Below are 19,214 nucleotides of genomic sequence, written 5' to 3'. Positions count from 1 at the left end.
GTGATACTCGCTAATAGCACTTGCCCCTACAGTCTGTTAAGGCTATACGGGGTATCTTTGTCTTTGTGTCTATGTATATCTTCGTGTGCATGCGGGAGGGTTTGTGTGTGTGTTTAGGGTTTGTGTATGTTTAGTGTTTGTGTGTGTGTGTTTATGAGTTTGTGTGTGTGTTTGAGTTTGTGTATGTTTAGGAGTTTGTGTGTGTTTAGGAGTTTGTGTGTGTGTTTGAGTTTGTGTGTGTTTAGGAGTTTGTGTTTAGGAGTTTGTGTGTGTTTATGAATTTGTGTGTGTTTAGGGATGTGTGTGTGTGTGTCTATGAGTTTGTGTGTTTAGGAGTTTGTGTATGTTTAGGAGTTTGTGTGTGTTTAGGAGTTTGTGTGTGTTTAGGAGTTTGTGTATGTTTAGGAGTTTGTGTGTGTTTAGGAGTTTGTGTGTGTTTAGGAGTTTGTGTATGTTTAGGAGTTTGTGTGTGTTTAGGAGTTTGTGTATGTTTAGGAGTTTGTGTGTGTTTAGGAGTTTGTGTGTGTTTAGGAGTTTGTGTGTGTCTGTTTAAGAGTTTGTGTGTGTGTGTGTTTAGGAGTTTGTGTGTGTTTAGGAATGTGTGTGTGTTTAGGAGTTTGTGTGTGCTTATGAGTCTATGTGTTTCGGAGTTCGTGTGTGTGTTTAGGAATTTGTGTGTGTTTAGGAGTTTGTGTGTGTTTAGGAGTTTGTGTGTGTTTAGGAGTTTGTGTGTGTTTAGGAGTTTGTGTGTGCTTATGAGTCTATGTGTTTCGGAGTTCGTGTGTGTGTTTAGGAATTTGTGTGTTTAGGAGTTTGTGTGCAGGAGAGTTTGTGTGTATGGTTTGAATTGTAATGACAATGAGTGTGTATGAGTTTGTGCGTGTAGAAAAGGTCCATATGATGCACGTTTTTCTATTGTTCTTATTTACTTGTATGTTTATAGCTTTTGTTATTTGTTATAAGTGACTTGAATTGTCCTGATTTCTTTGACTGTTTTTATAGAAATTATTATCGCCATGTTAATTGTTTTATTGTAATGTCTTAATTCTAATTGCTATCTATATTTAAGGTGAAGGATGTGTGCAACAATTCAGATAGCTTCCAATTAATTATGTTACTCTATCAAGGGTTAGATCGTTTGATTCGTTCAGTGTAGTGTTGGAAAAAAAACCTAGAAATTGACAATTGTGGATTTAGATAAATCTTGGACGGAAAAATAATTTTAAAAAATGCGTGAATGTTTAACTAAGATCCGCTAGATCGGCGTATGTTACGCCGGGTACAGCTAGTTGATTATATTTCCTTATTGTTATTAATGTTTTGTTAATTGGTTTTGTAATTTATTATGAAAGTCAATCGTACCTGTAATGTAATTTGTTTTGTTATAATAATTATTGTTATATCATGACTATCACTGAAACGTGTTGTAATGGTTAGTATTGTTTATTATTGGTGTTGTTGATTTTTTTTTTATTATTGTTGATAATGTTGTTATTGGAGTTGTTGATATTATTATTGGTGTTGTTGATATTGTTTTTAATGATGTTGATAAAAAAAATATTGTTTATATTGTTATTATCGATGTTGTTGATATTGTTCTTGTTGGTATTGTTGATACTTTTGTTGTTGTTATTAATATTGATGTTAATATTATTGCTGTTTATATTATTACTGTTGTTTATATTATTTTTGTGGCTCCCACTCTGGGTCCGGTGGCGGGGTCACGTGACGCCCCATTCGTTGGTACCGGGGCCGCGCGGTTTCGCGCTCCGCTCTCTTCACGGAGACCGCAACACACAAACCCCCCCACACACACAAATAAACACAACAAACAAACACATACAACAACAACACACACAAACCTCACCAGGTACACAACGCACAAATCCCTGGCTCTCACGCGCGACGGAGCAGCGAACATGACGCGCAGGAAGGTAAGGCGATTTGTTGGGCCTGGCCTCCTGCTTCGGTAGCAGCAACAACAATAACAACAATTAAACGGCAAAGGCAGCATTGCTCTTGTACACCCTGTGAGTGATGTAGGAGAGTAGCACTGCTCCTCGGACCCTCGTTGGGCTCTTGGGGCCGTCGCTGTGGCTGTTCTACATAAAAAAGGCGAAGTAGGCCGCTGGAAAGCCTCGATCTCACCTGGCTTTCCGGCCGCCCGAGCCGCGCCTCACCCGGCAGGGTGGCTATGCGAATACGGCGCCTGGCTCCGTCTTGTTATAATGTAATTGTATAAAATTGCATTGTTATTTATGACTTGTGGTACGAGCGGTGGCTTTTTTTTACACGAGCTTGCTGCTGCAAATGTTGTTTCGTTGATACTGTGTTTTTTTACGAGACGGGAGAGAGCGACTTGAGTTAATGTGTGCGAGGGAAAAAAAGCACGAACCCGCAGGGACAGGAGGGCACCTCGAGAGGGCAAGGCAGCAGGGAGATTCACTGCCAGGGACACACAGGGCATTGGGGGGGCATTAGGAGGGCATTGGGGGGCATTAGGGGGGCATTGGGACAGCAGAAAGTGTGGGCCATGCATCACGGACTTAATATGCGCCAGCCTTCCGTAATGGGCAAGAAGGGCAGTGTAGCTAAAACATTGCCATGCACTTCTACGTGCCCACGTCTTTGATCTCCGCCTTCATCAACTCACACATTGACCTTCGTGATGAAGTATGGTCATATGAACAGCCACACGGCGTGAGTGGGGGGGAGCCCTCATCGAGCAGCGTTTACATTTGCATGTGCGCAAGGTGGCGGTGGTGGTGGCTGGACAAGCAGCAGAAGCAGCAGTGGTTAGAAAAGCGATGTGGTTATGTGCGGCTGCGTGCCTTCAATGTCCGTGGAGAAACCAATGAGGCTTTCTTATTATATTCGCTTACTGAACGCGGGCGGTGAGAGACAATGGCACCCGGTGCCGCCTTCCGTGCCGCGTGCCACCTTTGTGAGACGCCACCTGTCGCATGTTCTTCACGGATCAGCGCCGAAGTGCAAACACGTGTGGCTAGTGCTCGACACGTGTGGCTGGCGCTCGACACGTGTGTTTGGCGCTTGACACGTGTGATTGACACTCAGGCACGCGTGACTACTTGTACTTCGTATTTACCACCACTGTACCCGAGCGCCTCCTGTACAGTAATTCTAGATTTGAAGCTTTCGTGACTGCAAGGAATCATATTCTTAGGTTTTTTTCGGTAAAGTCACGTAGGTAAAACATCAAAATTAATGAAAATCCTGTACAGTACTTTGCATTTAAACCACATGTAACCGTGTCCGTCTCCCAATTGGTTTGTTTCGTTGGTGTGTAACCCCAATGTAAATCACCGCAAGCATTAATCATTCGCAGAGCCTGGGTGTTAAGGATTCTTAACCGTCCCAGTAAAACGCATGCATGCGACGGGTTTTTGTGTGTGTGTGGGCGCCCAACCTTGCGGTTGCCTCGTGTTGTTGTTTTTGTAGGTCGTTTGAAGTGTTTCTTTTTACTGGTTCCCGCACGCCCAGGCTTTGAGGTCACAAAGGCGTTGTCTTGCGCCGCCTGGTGGTAAAATTGGCACACTTAAGCGGTGTCCGTTCGCTAAGTTGTCCCCACCTGAAGAAGGATGCTTGTGTTGCGCCCAAAACGTCGTGATTTAATTTATTTTTTACCTACGTGACTTTACCGAAAAAAACAAAGAGTATGAATCCTTGCAGTCACGACAAACTTCAAATCTAGAATTTAGGTAAAATTGGCGATTTGAGGCTGCACGTGATGAAAACCTTGTCACGTTGTTGGGCGCCTCTTAATTAGACAACACACTCAAGTTAAATAGAAAATATTGATTGCGAATAAAATAGGCTTGGGCAGGATGATGATTGTTCGTCGGGAACAACAACAGTGTAGTAGCCATGGGGAAGCCGTCCGAGAGCTCATCCATCACAGAGATGGATGGAGCTTGATATCATCAGCTCATGTGCAGGTGCTCGATGGATTGTTGTTCCTGCAACACTTTGAGAGATGGTTCAAACTTGTGGAAACTTAATCAGGTATTGCCTAGATCATGGCTGATGATGACGAATCGTTGCATGGTAATCAACATGGCTGCTACACTCTTGCCCGCTTCAGAAATTGTTTATTGCTGTGGTTGTTCCACCTGATGACGGGCACTTGTGTTGCGCCCGAAACGTCGTGATTTAATTTATTTTATACCTACGTGACTTTACCGAAAGAACCAAAGAGTATGGTAATCAACACTTGCCAGCTGCTGAGCACTGACGGAATAGGTTTGCAAAGTAAGAGTGACTTCACTCCTGCTGTCCCGTCTCATTTTTGTGTAAACGACCCTTGGCTTCTTTGTGAACCGCAGCGCTCTGGGGAGCACACGGTGGAGGAGCTGGAGTCAGCGGTGGAGCAAGGCACCTGGGAGAGTGACATGCAGCCCCGGCGCACCTCCGCCCGTCTCACCCGCGCCGCCTCCATGCATGCAGACATCATCTTCCACTGCGGTACGGGAGGAGGGAGCAACTTCCGCGAACACAAGCAGTGAAACTGCTGGCACAGTCATTAAGTTAACCTCGTGTGACCATATGGTTTTCGTGACTGCAGGGATTCATATTCTTGGTTCTTTCGGTAAAGTCACGTAGAATGGAAATAATAAAATAATAAAAAGAAAACAATCAAATTCTCACGACGTTTCGATTGCAACGCAAACAATCATCAGGTGTGAAAACCGCGGCAAGAAAATTATAAAAAAGTGGCGGTTTAAAAAAAAAATATTGCTGTGGTTTTCACACCTGATGATGATTGCTTGTGTTGCAATCGAAAGTCGTGAGCATTTTATTGTTTTATATTTATTATTTCCCTTCTACGTGACTACCGAAAGAACCAAGAATATTAAAAATTATTGGGGTTAATTTTTTTAATGAGTTGCATTTGCATTATCAGAAGTGTCTGTAGTCATGTATGGATGACCCTATTGAAGAAGGACAACGAATAAACCACATAGTCATTATATTGTAAAATACATACCTGTCATTGTAACGCCGTGATATTCATTTGCACGTATTTCCATTGTGAACAAATGTATCTGCTTTTACATTTACATACCCATTTTGTAGATTCAAGCAATACAACTTTCACTTATTTGCTATTGGATTAAGGTCATGTTGGTGCAAGTGATTGAATAAGTGTTAAGAGTAAATGTTATTGTGTTTAAAGCAGAAGACTCTGCATACACGACACGGCGCTCAGTCCGCACCCAGCAGAATGGCACTCCTAAAAAATACCCTTTGAGAGGGACGCGCTCACTCTCTGAGTCAGATCTGCCTGCAGAGCCCCCTCCAGGTAAGAATTGTTTGTATGGCACTATACCGCATCTATTAGGTATATAAGGATTCACCTGACTATTCCCAATTTCATGAGTTGTCACAATGTGGTTATCGTTGGATTCGATAATTGATCATTTGTTTGAGTGTTTTAATTGTCGTTCTCATTTGCTGTGTCTTGTTTATTCCATCAGTCCAAAGAAAGCATTTGTCTATAATTTTCATGAATTTTAAATCTAATAGTGAAATTTCTCTTAGCTGCAGCAATATGAGGGGGCACTGTTTGTGGATTTGCAGCTTGTGTAGTACAAATGCTGCGTTAAGGCACAGCCAGAAACTGAGGCTGCGCATAGAGGGAGATTGCGCGAGATTGTGCAATCATCAGTGGAAACAATTTCATTATCCTCAACACCATCATCATCAAAATCATCAATCCATCATTAAACCACTTCAGCAGGTCATAGAGATAATAGATCCCGCAGATCATAGATTATGGCCGTGGATAACATTAGTCGCACATTATAAGATCGAGGATAAGAGGCGCTCCAATCTAATAAATTCACACAATTCAATCCACGTACCATGAGCGCAAGAATCCATTGTAGTTGATAAATTGATACGTGACTTCCACATTTTTGTTACACTATGCATTTCATTTCTAAATGCTAGACAAGCAGCTGTAATGCGTTGCACGTGCACAGAATTGAAAACTCCCGTGGAGAGGGAGCGAACGCCTCCGCGCACACCGGAGGAGATCGCTGGCCTCTCCGAGTCGGAGGTGGAGGCAGCGAGTCCTGGCCAGGACTTTGCAGACCGAGGCACGCCGTACCACGAGCTCTCCGGCCATCTCACCAACCGGCCCAAGCGCAGGCGATACCACGAGAGCTACAACTTCAACTCCAAGTGTCCCACCCCGGGATGCGACTCCCTCGGTATCGATGCTCAGCTGTACTTGCCATTGAGTAGCACTACGAGTGTAACAATTTGCACCCCACGCAATTCGATGAATTGTCATAATTCAGTCACTATTCCATTCAAGAATCTATTTTCTTTTAAATGGAAGCAATTTCAGCAGCTTCTAGTCCTTGGAGCGGTTGCTTACATTCATGAGCAACATTTGAATATAAAAGCATTGATTATAATTAAATAATTATTTCAAATGCATGTATCATGAGCTTAATATAAGTCGATGAGTAGATCATTATCTTGCTCGAAAGGTTTTATTGTGATTCTAAAAGCATTAACAGCATGCGAGAGCAGTGTTTGTGGAGATAAGTATGATAGGTTATAATTAAAGACTACGTGGCATTGTGTTTGCTTTAGGTCACCTCACTGGGAAACACGAACGACACTTCTCCATTTCAGGGTGTCCCCTGTACCACAACCTCTCTGCCGAAGAGTGCAAGGTGAGAACACGGGTCACATGTACCGGCTTTGCCCATTTTGCCACTTTACTCTTTAAACATTGTCTTCCATAAGCAGAGTCTCAGTAGCATAAACGTAAAAAATATAAGATTTAAATGACATCAATTTGAAAAAAATAAGCAAACCTTAATTACAGCAACAGGAACGTAACATTTATTCTGAGTAACTTAACAATTATATTGTAAAGGTCAATAATAGGTTCTAGATTTGAAGCTTTCGTGACTGCAAGGATTCATATTCTTAGGTTTTTTCGGTAAAGTCACGTAGGTAAAAAATTAAAATTCATTAAAGTAAAATAAAATAAAAATCACGACGTTTCGGAGGCAACACAAGCTTCCGTCTTCAGGTGGAACTGTCACAGCCACGACAGCTGTATCAAGTAAATGAGAGATTACAAGAGCTACCACTTCGTATATATAATGGTTGAAGAGGGGAAGGGCCAAGTACGGCACACTTTTTACCTTACCATATTAATAAAAAGTGTGCCGTACTTGGCCCTTCCCCTCTTCAACCATTATATATACGGAGTGGTAGCTCTTGTAATCTCTCATTTACTTGATACAGCTGTCGTGGCTGTGACGGTTCCACCTGAAGACGGAAGCTTGTGTTGCCTCCGAAACGTCGTGATTTTTATTTTATTTTACTTTTATTAATTTACATTTTTTACCTACGTGACTTTACCGAAAAAACCTAAGAATATGTCAATAATAGGGTTACACCCAGAAGGCTGGGTTTTGATTATTGAAATGCCTTGATTCATGTAATGAAACCTGAACATGAAAGCAGATGTGAGCACATGCCATGAACTCAGTATGACGATGTGAATCTCTCGCCTGCATGTTAACATGGGCTTAAGTACAACATTGCTCCGCTTCTTCGCACTTTTACCCCAACCCCGTCCTAATATCTCAGCATTTAAGAGTACCTCTGATTGATTTTTACCTTGTGTGTAGTTGAGGGCTCAGCAGCGTGAAAAGCAGGAGAGAACTCTAGCACACAAGCAACTGGAAAACAACCGCCACTTCACGAGGCAGCAGGTTCGCGGCCTTTTTAATCCAAACAATGAACACAGGCAACTACCAGCGGCTTTGGGTCTAAGGACCGGCGCAGTCTATACTGCTTGTGGTTGCTGTTGTAATTTATGACACGCTCACAAAGTAGTTCAATAATTAAGATAATATTTATTGACCTATTTTCCAAACCAACCTATTATCATGTTTACCTAATATTCTACCTCTGATTTGCTTTTACGTTCTTCAACACTGTTGGTAAAAGTTAATGCCCTTAATAACACATTCCTGCGGAGGGAGCGGATAGGAACGTTGGGTTGCTCGGTCAATGGCCAGGGTCAACGGCGGCGTGTTGTATTCCGCAAATATGCCCGACTGTGAGGGCGGGTACAAGCCGGCGTGAGTAGGTTAAACGTTGAGTTTTATAAGGGCACCACGGGGTGACCAGCCCCTCCCTGCACAGCCCCACCCCTCCCACCCCCCACCCAGCCCCACCCTCTCCACCCAGCTCCTCCCCACCCTCCCCACCCAGCCCCTCCCCACCCTCCCCACCTAGCCCCTCCCCTCCCCACCCTCCTCACCCAGCCCCTCCCTGCACGACGGACACAATAATCCCCTGTGGGCTGGTGTAACCAGGAGGTTCCTACCAGTATAAGGCAATTGCTGATTATAATTCTTAAGTCGAAATGTTTGCTAATAAGGTGGTGCAATGCATGTATTTAGGCCTGTGTTTCCCGCACGTGTTAATGTGCTGAAGGTGTCAGGCCCCAGTGAGAGCGTGATGTGCGTAAGGTCGTTGGTAGCGTCAGGTGTTGATGGATTTGGTGTTGTGCTGTGTAGGCATCGCCAAGCAAGCAACAGCGCTTCAAGGAGAAAGTAGTTGAGCTGCGCAAGCGTCGCTCAACTCCTCCGGCTGAGCAGAAAGAGAAAATAGTGGTAAGTGTAGAATAGTGTTTGGTGTTGCTCCAAGTTGGGTTTATACTTATTTTGTTGTGCTTGTGTATAATAATTTGATCCCCGTGAGCACAATTTATCGTGGGTTATTGGGTAAAAAATGCATGTAAGTAGTGTTTCAGTAACACGATTGAGTTGGATAATAGTATCGTAACAAACTGGGGTCTTTTCAGGAAAATCCACGAAGTCAAGAAAATAGCCGAGAACCCCTTTTGCAGGGCCTCACCTCGGACTACGACCTGGAACTGTTCCGCAAGGCCCAAGCACGGGCGTCGGATGACTTGGTACTGCACCACCTGACATTGGCACACCCAACCCCAGCACAGCCTGATTCCATAACCGGCTACACTTGTGCTGGGCCACTGCCTGTTTGCACGCCCTTTTCATTCGAGCCGCGCATGGGAAACTGTGGCAGGGAAATGCCTCAAATGTAAATCCATCATGCACGACTTAACCTGTGAAGGGAGTCTCTAACACGACTGGTAATCTCACCTTTCTCACGAAGAAACTACTTTAGGTTTCACAATAGATTTTTCGATAATATGAATGGTAGTGATGATCAAATTCAATGCAATTCTCTTGTCGATTAGAACAATTGCCACACACGAATGTTAAAACTGCATGGCACATTTGGATATGATTGGTTAAGCTCATCGGGCACCGCGTGGTTTATTTGAACAGACACACAAAGGGCCAGACTCTTCTTTTTATTGTTATGCATTTGGATTTATACGTGGCAAACTGAAAGAGTTATTTTTTTAATTGTTTTTTGCATGCAATTTTTTTAAAGCAAAAAAATCATTAACGCAAAGAAACAGGGGACAAGTGCTTGTTTTTGCCCTGCAGGGGAATGCCCTTCACAGATACAGAAACATCAGCTTGGAGTAGTGTACATGCTAAACATATTCTTATACTTTAAAGTGTTTTGTCCTCTTCACAAAGTTTTATGACGTTTGTCTTAAGGGGGCCGTCCATAAATGACATCATGCACCTGGGGGGGGGGTAGGGGGGGTCAGACGTTTGTGACGATGTGTGACGAGGGGGGGGGGGGGTTTGAGAAATGTGACGTCACATCAAAATGCGCAACTTTAAATAAATATAGACAACACGTTCTACTTAATTAAATATACTTTTTAAATAAATGTTTTCTCCTACAACATCAGAGTGCAGCGCCACATTAAATACGCACTACAATGACAATAGTTGAAAGCGATTTGAAGCATGTTTTTATATTTTTTTTTGGGGGGGGGGCAGAGCTTTGTGACGTCATATTTGAGGGGGGGTCTGACTTTTTGTGACATCGTGTGACAAAGGGGGGGGGGGGGGGGGTAAAAAATCGTCCAAAATCGCGTGACGTCATTTATGGACAGCCACTAAGTCCATCGCATTACGCTTCATTTTATTTATTTTATAACTGTCAAGTTGTGCACTTTTGAATAGCCACCGTTTTGTTTATGCAATCATTAATTTCGTAAGGTTTTTTCCCCTTGCTATGTAATGTGTTGCTTCATTTACTTTTCATTGGATACCTTTTGTGTGTGCACCCTGTGAACCAGTGGAATCTCACAGCTTATGATGCTTACTCAGCAACCTTCACAATCCTTTCAGCATATTTATGCATTGACCTATGTCTGTTGTTAAATGCACTGTATTCTCAGATATGTATTAGATATAGTCAGATAATGAAAGTGGAGAGAATATTATTTCAGTTAAACAACTTGTAAGAGTTGGCTTTACATAAGCCATTAATTTATGCAATTTTATTTTTGCTGGACTGTTGTGGAGTTTTCAGATTTTTCAAACATGCATAAAACATGTGTCTCGTTCATGATTTGTCAGTTTTGCAGTTAGTAATATTAGGCTAGAACTTCCTTTCTGGTTTGAAAAAACAATCCGTGGCTTGGACCATTTGGGCTCCAATTATAATATTTCCCCCATAAATAATAAACACACATGAAACAACAAAGTTCGCTGATATGTTTATAAAAGTCTAAAATTCAGCATGTGTTAGTTTACTTTAAGTCACTCTGTCCTCTTACACTTTGCCTCACTCCCTAACACCACTTCAGTCTTGTAGTATTAAGTGTAACTAAGAGTGAAGTTGCATTGGTTAAAATATCCTCAATTGTTGTTGTGCTGACCTTGATGACCCAGATGACTGTGCCTGTTCAGGAGAAGATGCGGCTAAAGGGTCACCTTACGGAGGGGACAAACATGATCAAGTCAATAGTGTTTGGCCGCTACGAACTAGACACTTGGTACCACTCGCCATACCCTGAAGAGTATGCACGCCTGGGCCGGCTTTACGTGTGCGAGTTCTGCCTCAAATACATGAAGAGCCAGACCATTCTGCGGAGGCACACGGTGGGTGCATGCAGCGGGGGTCGAGGCTGACTTAGTGACCTTGCCAGTTCACCTTTACACTTTTACAATTGCTGTGGTGGAGGGCTACTTGCACACCTTTCTAGTTAATCATGGTGGCTTGTAACTTTGTGGTTGGACTTTATGCACCATGTGATGATGGTGAAAACCAGCATATGTATGTATCACCTTTTTTTAACGTTCATATGCATTACACGCGTTTTCCAAAGGGAGCATTATGAATGGTTGCTGTTGATTAGCCATGGATTTAAAGAGTAGTCCTCAATGACTTGCATTGTCATCTTTGCTGTATTGTGCGGTGGCTGATGTTGCACGGATAATGTTGCATGTCTGTGCTGTGCAGGAGAAGTGTGTATGGAAGCATCCCCCTGGAGATGAAATCTACAGGAAGGGAACCATTTCAGTGTTTGAGGTGGATGGCAAGAAGAATAAGGTAGCAATTCCATTGTCCAACCGTAGTATGAATGACCTATTATCTACATTTATGTGCGATACAAAGTTTTGGACTTTTAAGCAAGCACAATTTTTTATTGTTAACGTTTTAATGACGGTTTGAGCCCTTGGATTTTCACTGAAGTTGAGAGTGCCTGTCATCCCCATGTTTTATAGATCTACTGCCAAAATTTATGTCTCCTGGCCAAGCTTTTCCTCGACCACAAGACACTCTACTATGATGTGGAGCCCTTCCTTTTCTATGTAATGACGGAGGGTGACAACACAGGCTGCCACATCATAGGATACTTTTCAAAGGTCTCGCACACACTGTAGTTGCAATCCTCTGAACTTTTGTGGAATTAAATACATTTTTATGAGTGTTTTGGGATTTAAGATTGCATTATGAAAGTTTTTTCAACGACCACTTTTTCGTGGTATGTTTGTGAACTAAACTTGTATATGACTTTTGCCCTTTTAGCAACTTCATTGCGCTGATTTCTCTTTTTCAGGAAAAAAACTCGTTCTTGAACTACAATGTTTCCTGCATCCTGACAATGCCACAGTTTATGAGGCAGGGCTATGGAAAAATGTTGATTGATTTCAGTAAGTACCTTTTTAAGTTGCCTTATTCGGTACGGTGAGTCCCCGCTTAGCGCGCGTTCTCACAACGCGTTTTCGCTATAACGCGGGTCTTCCATTCGGAAACACTGCGCACAGTGCGGAACACGAGCAGTTATAACATGGGTTCTGAGCGGTCGACGCTGTACTGCTTTCTTGAGCTGCGCGGCTGAGAGATATGATACAGTACGCGGAATGATACAGTCCACAGCATACCTTAATCTGTGTTTTTGTCCCACCGTGGGATAACTGCAGGGTGATGTTATTGTGAAAATGTGATTCAAATTTGAAATGTTTAATTGATGTATGCCCTTTAATGTACAGGTAGTCCTCTACTTACGATGGAGATGCGTTACGACGACCCCATCGTAAGTCGAAAATATCGTCAAAGATGGCCTAGCCTACCCAGGACTCTTAAAGAATGGTGATAATTTAGCAAAACAGAGCAATTAACAGTAGCGTACTGTATAAACTATATACCGTATGTATTCATTAATTACAATACTATATTGCACAGTAAAATGTAAAGTAAAAAAAACAAGGTAAATTCTTAAACTACCTATATGAACTGCAATTTAATAGAACGTTTTTTCAGGAAACAATCCTATCTACTATAAAAAAAACAACGCACAGTATCGTACCTCGTACGCTGCTGCGTTTTTCAGCCGTGCAAAATGTAAAATATTTAACAATTTTGTCGTATCGCCATCGTAACATCGAAATATCGTAAGTTGGACCATCGTAACTCGGGGACTACCTGTATATGCAGTAATTACTCGCGCAACACATTTTCGTTCAACGCGGCACTTTTTAGGAACGCATCTACCTCCTTAAACGATGAATTGGTATGTTCGTTTTTAGTGTCCAGTGTAATATTCTTAGCCACCTATGTTTAACGTTGTCACCTCTGTTCCGGGTTCCATCATGAAGAAGTTTAGTTCATCTAGAATTGAAGCTTTCGTGACTGCAGAAATGACTATACTCACTGTTTTTTTCGGTAAAGTCACGTATGTAGAAATACAATTTAAATAAAATTAAAATCACGACGTTTCGAACACAACACAAGCGCTCATCATCAGGTGGAAATGGGGTAAAACACATAGCGAGGGAACACACGGGGACACCACGTGCATAGCAACATAGAGAACGGCAAACTGCATCACATTATGTTTCTAAGGTTTGTTGAGTTCTCGTCTCCCATCTTCTTGCTGTATTTGCCTCCATGCAGTTTGCCGTTCTCTATGTTGCTATGCACGTGGTGTCCCCGTGTGTTCCCTCGCTATGTGTTTTACCCCATTTCCACCTGATGATGAGCGCTTTTGTTGCGTTCGAAACGTCGTGATTTTAATTTTATAAAAAAATTATTTCTACATACGTGACTTTACCGAAAAAACCAATGAGTATAAGTTTAGTTCAGTAGTAGTTCCCCAGCTGAGTACTGTGTGGTGGTTGTGTTTGCTGTGCAGGCTATCTGTTGTCCAAGGAGGAGAATAAGATCGGTTCACCGGAGAGGCCCCTGTCCGACTTGGGCCTCATCAGTTATCGAAGCTACTGGAAGGAGGTGCTGCTGCGATATCTCCACGCTTTCCAGGGCAAGGAGATCTCGATTAAAGGTGTGCCTGCTGCCACTTGTGCACATTTGCAGCAGTGCTTTTGCCGGTCGTGGTTGGGCCCGCGCTTTAGGCTCTGTCGCTCGCTGCCCTGGACAAGACAACTCATGGTTACACACATTTCTGCTTTAAAATCTAAGATTTACATGTTGCAAGGCTGATGGGATGTTGACTACGAACTTATAATACGACTTGATGACTGACTGTGGACTCAATCAACATCGGATGAGTTTAAATGTCTAGCTTTCTTGTACTCTGTGATGAGAAACCTTTTTCATGTTAAATCTTGACTTAAAGCTTTTGTGACTGCAGGAATTCATATTCTTTGGGTCTTTCGGTAAAGTCACGTAGATAGGTTCAAATTAATAGAAATGAAATAAACAAAAGACGACGACGTTTCGATCACAACACAAGCGATCGTTAATTTTTCTTAATCTGAACCTATCTACGTGACTTTACCAAAAGAACCAAATAATACTCTTTCATGTTGTTTCACGCTCACTTAATTTTACTATATTGACCCCATTGTCTGTTCGTGCATGATATGGATTGTCTTTTGCATTTTTATTTTAATATTTCACTCAGATTTAGTGAATGCTGTCTATATACACGTGCACTTTTCTTTTTTTGCTCCAGAAATTAGCCAGGACACGGCAGTGAACCCGGTGGACATTGTGAACACGTTACAAGCCCTGCAGATGCTCAAGTACTGGAAAGGGAAACATCTTGTGCTCAAAAGACAGGTGCATACCTTCAACCACTCGAAGCTGCTGGCAGTTTCACGCATACACTGAATCCTCCTTGGCAAAGTTTATTTTCCGATGCAGTTTTTGGGTTGGGCCAAGCGTTGAGCATATGCTCGACGTTGCGCCCCACTTGCTGGGAGCTTCTTCAGGAACCAAATGGAAGCAAAAAATGTCGACATCAATGCCAAGCACAATGCATGGCGACAGCACAACTGGCAAAACATGCGGAGCGGCGTGGCTTTTGTTCGTTACATTTTGCGGTTTTCGGGAAAAAAAACAATGGTGCTGCGAATACAAATACATTCTAGATTTGAAGTTTTTGTGATTGCAAGGATTCATACTCTTTGATTTTTTTGGTAAAGTCACGTAGTTAAAAATTTTTAATCAATTAAATCACAACGTTTCGGGCGCAACACACGCATCCTTCTTCAGGTGGGGACAACTTAGCGAAAGCACAACCGCTTAAGTGTGTGTCTCTTTCGCTAAGAAGAAGGACGCTTGTGTTGCGCCCGAAACGTCGTGATTTAATTTATTTAATTTTTTAACCTACATGACTTTACCGAAAAAACCAAAGAGTATGAATACAAATAGAACCAAAAAAAACAGATGGGTGGAAGCTTGAGTTTGTTACTGTGAATGCCATTACATCTTCACGTACATGAACAACAGTGTATCTTAACAGGCAGTTGAGGGTCCTAACTGGGAATTGCTTAGCATTTTACTGCCAGATATTTTCTTGAAGTTTTCGAGGTTCATTGAAATGTAGGATTGAAAAGTAACATGCGAGTCGGTTTAAAGCAACAAAGTTGTTGGCCAATGAAGCAGAGAGAGAGAGTTTGCACGTACATTTGTTTTATTATTTAATAAATGCATTTTGTTTTTTTGTTGCAGGATGTAATTGATGACTTTTTGGAAAAAGAAGCCTCAAAACCAGTCTCCAACAAAGTAATCGACCCTGCAAGTCTAAAATGGACACCCTCAAAGTGCAGTTAATTTATGTTTTTTCATGCCATTGCATTGTAGTTTGAAATTGTTTTACTTAGTTTTTAGTGGTGAGCATTTCAGATTGGTTTGTTAACAAGCATTTGTTTTTTATGCACAGTTGTATTTTTACATTTTAACGAATTGGTGATATGTATTCATACGGTTTGGGTAATATTGGTTGTGGTTTGTTTTAATTCCATGCCTTGAAATATTTTCGTTGTTTTGTTTACTTGAACTTATTAATGTTATTAATTTGTTTTTTTTTTTACAAGTATCCAACATGTATTATACTGTATTCCCTTGAAAAGTTAATGGTCCTTTCACCGAGGCTTTAAAAAATTGGTCCATTGGCAGTTTCAGTTATTAATGTTCTTTCACCTCAGAGACATTAACTGTCATGTCATGTTAGATGGAAACACTGACTGCATTCTGTGGATTGAAAACAGTGTTCAACTCTTGGTAAAAATTGTCTGCAAAAAAAAAACTAAGAACATTTAAATTTAAATGTTATCGTGCAAAACATGTCCGAGTCAAAAAACGACCTATATTAAATAGCCTTTCAAAGGCTAATGTGGAATATAAAACTTGCCTTAAGTCACATTAATTCTTAAACATTTTAACCAAACTACATGTGTTATGGTGATAAACCACAACTGCCAAACTTTAGAACACTGGTGTGTTAGTTGTAACATTTATTTTTAAAAATGTGTGTAAAGTTTGAAGACTGAAATTTAGGTGTAATAAATTCTCCAGTTTAAAAGTGATAGCTTTTATTTGCGTAATCTGGACAGAACAAAGCACATCACTCAGGCATTGCAAAGTGGTTTGGCAAATGTTGAGTTGTGTGAGCCAGTATTGATGTCTGGTGTTCGGAAACTGGCATCTTTAATCTCCTGCATTAAACATTGAGTGGACAAACACACGCTGTCAAGTCCCATGCATACGTTTTATGTGGAGTAGAGAGAAAAAAACGTGTAGATTTGAAGTGTACATAAGGCAGTTCTTCTGTATTTAAATTCTAAGTGTATTTTTCAGGCAGCTATGAAATATTGTGGGTTGCTGTGTAGCGCTTACACAAAAATAAAATCATTGCGTTCTTTTTTGTTGTTGTTGCAAAATGCAGAGAAGCAGCTGCTTTGTGCATACTTCCTTGACTAACAAATCAGGACAGTGACTCACTGTCAAAATGAAATACTACTTCACAAACGCACAGACAGGAAACACAATGTAACACTGCCTTCCCATGGTACAGACAAAATGCGTTTGCCGTTAAGGATTCTACAGCTGTAAACTCGCCCAAGCATCAAAAAGAGTGACCTCGACAGTAGGGCAAGCATTAAAACAGTTGCCAAGCAGGTTTTTTTCATCAATTTTTTTCTATGGAAAAGACCTTGTACTCAGCTGTGATATCTTTGCAGGTTGTACTCTGTGTTGTTTGGCATGAAATCTGACACTTTGCTGCACGTGCTGGGAGCTTCGACAGGAACGCCTGAAAAATATTCCAGCACGTGGAGCGAAGCATCGGACATCGTACCAAGCAACGCACGACCCCACCTGGAAATGCATTGGAGAGTAACGAGGCACACCGTGATAAAATACACAGTCGTATTGAACTACTGCGGTTGGTTACTTTAAACTTGGAACAGCTCATCACTCGTTCTGTTTTGAATATGATCCTGGGATGTGTGCCGTTGTCTTACAAGGAACACTACACGTCGATCAAACCATGAGCTTCATAGCTCATCGGATTCCTCCAAACTAAATAAAGATTCTGATTGTTCGATGTGTTTTATGGTTGTATCGTGTTTGGCGTGATGTCCAAAATGCTCCACGTGCTGGGAACTTCATAAGCGTCGAACATCATGCCAAATTAAAATCGGTACAACCTGAAAACACATTTGAGTTCTGTACAGCACAAACACGAAAACCTATGCGGAAGACCTACCATGGATGTTTGCCATGTCCTGCACTTGTACATCACTGATTATATGATCTGCTACCTTACTGTATAAATCAATGCCACTTGGTGAAGGAGATTAAAGGACGCTTCATGAAAATTGCATTGGTTTAGTTTGGAGAAATATCAACCAGTGGTCTGTTGTGGTTTGTTTTTCACGCATAGATATTCGGAGGGTGGAAAAGTTTTTTTGTTTGTTTAATTTGCATTAACAGACATGCAAAGATTAAAAGTTTTCATTAACCATTACACTGTCGGGCGATGCAATTAAATTGGGTGACGATAAAAAAAACGCCAATCACTGCTTTTGCAATGACTGCTAAAAACAGCAGTCACCTCGCTGTATTGACCCAGTGTCGGCTGCGGTAAATAGTAAATGGGCTGTAATATCGGCATTACCTGATGGGACATGGCGGGTGGCTGAACAGCTGTTGCCTGCATCTGTTGCTTGTGATGCCATGGCCCCAAGGCCACCTTGTATGCCACCCAAGGGAGAATCCCTTGTGCACCAGGCCTTGCCCACTCGATGATAGACGAGGGAAAATGTATGCCCGTTTACACTTCTTGTGCATGGGTTTATGCGAAGGTGTGTTGGACTTCAGATTGTGCTAAATGTGCATTGTACAATAAGAAAGTTAACGTCTATTAGAATTAACTGGACTTATGGCTTATCATCCTATGGTATGTTAGAGCTTTTTTTGTATAATGCTTGTTTTCTTTCAATGCCATGGCATAGAGAGCTGCATAAGACCTTATGGGTGAGCGATGATGGTGGCTGCTCAAGTCACAAAGCCGCAAGGAGTGCTTAAAGTTTTGTGAATGTCAGATAACGTAAACAGTTTTTTTACCCAATTATACAGATATGTCAATGCATGATTATGCTGGCTAACCCACACACACACAAGAATCACATGCCAGTAAATGACAAATTCGAGTTATTTCATGAATATTACTTCCAAGGGGTGCAACATTCTTTGTTCATGCACAGCATTGTTTAGGCTAGGCCTGCATTAATCTATGATTACTCCACATGCGCGACTTGGGCTCTCAGATCGTTATTATTTACCTGGTGACTAAATTATCCATCTATCTCATCTGATAGTTTTCACCAAGGCCGTAATTATAATATATATTGGGGGGGACACATCCCCCCCAATATTAAAATATGTTAAAAATATCCCCCCCAATATTTTGCTATAAAAATAAAAATTGCTATGCTATGTAAATAAAAACAACTCTGCTAATCCTTGGCCACAATATCTGGACTTGTCTTCATATAAATCAATGCATAGATTTCTGTTTATATGATTGTGGTTATGGTTGTAATTTATTAATCCCTAATCTCTGCCATTACATACAATGAAACAATAAATAGTGACAAAGTAAAAACAGAGCAATGTAATACAATACACTATTAGACATTATTGTAAAACATATTAAAAGACCATCCCATGTGTTAGTGAATGTTTTAATATTTTAGGCAGGAAATTAGTTTTTAAATTTAGATCTTTTTCTGGGTTGGAACCCCCAGACACCCTGGAAGATTTGGTCCCCCCCAATGTTGACTCCATGGCTAACGGCCTTGGTTTTCACACACTGATAGCATGATGGCACAGTGGTAAAACTTGTGCCTCAGCAAGAAGGACCTGAGTTTGATTCCAAACTCAGGGTTTCCTTTCTGTGTGGAGTTTGTGTGGTTTCTCTTGTTCTGAAAGAGATTCTTCTCGGTTATCCAATGCTATTTACTATTCTTTATTCTCATACAGTGCCGAGAAAACGTTTATATTCATCG

General features: G+C 41.5%; 1 protein-coding gene across 6 annotated transcripts; it reads left to right on the top strand.

Moving 5' to 3' along the window:
- The first annotated feature begins 1,718 nt into the window (after positions 1–1,718).
- On the top strand, positions 1,719–18,376 carry LOC144943527 (histone acetyltransferase KAT7-like). Of its 6 annotated transcripts, none has more exons than XM_078871059.1 (15): positions 1,719–1,934; positions 4,344–4,482; positions 5,195–5,320; positions 6,003–6,233; positions 6,625–6,707; positions 7,680–7,763; positions 8,577–8,672; positions 8,864–8,974; positions 10,863–11,054; positions 11,416–11,505; positions 11,682–11,822; positions 12,017–12,110; positions 13,592–13,738; positions 14,372–14,478; positions 15,373–18,376. In XM_078871059.1, exons 1-15 carry the CDS (start codon positions 1,920–1,922, stop codon positions 15,472–15,474), a joined length of 1,758 nt encoding a protein of 585 aa, XP_078727185.1. In that variant the 5' UTR covers positions 1,719–1,919; the 3' UTR covers positions 15,475–18,376. The 6 variants fall into 6 exon arrangements, with proteins under 6 accessions (XP_078727185.1, XP_078727183.1, XP_078727184.1 ...); XM_078871057.1 differs by having other exon boundaries at positions 10,845–11,054; XM_078871058.1 differs by having other exon boundaries at positions 5,198–5,320; positions 10,845–11,054; positions 15,373–18,375.
- Positions 18,377–19,214: the final 838 nt, after the last annotated feature.

Source organism: Lampetra fluviatilis, chromosome 31 (genome assembly GCF_964198595.1).
Source record: "Lampetra fluviatilis chromosome 31, kcLamFluv1.1, whole genome shotgun sequence".
Lineage (NCBI taxonomy): Eukaryota > Metazoa > Chordata > Hyperoartia > Petromyzontiformes > Petromyzontidae > Lampetra > Lampetra fluviatilis.
Note: the sequence above shows the minus strand (reverse complement) of the source record. Positions and strands in the feature narration are given on the sequence as shown.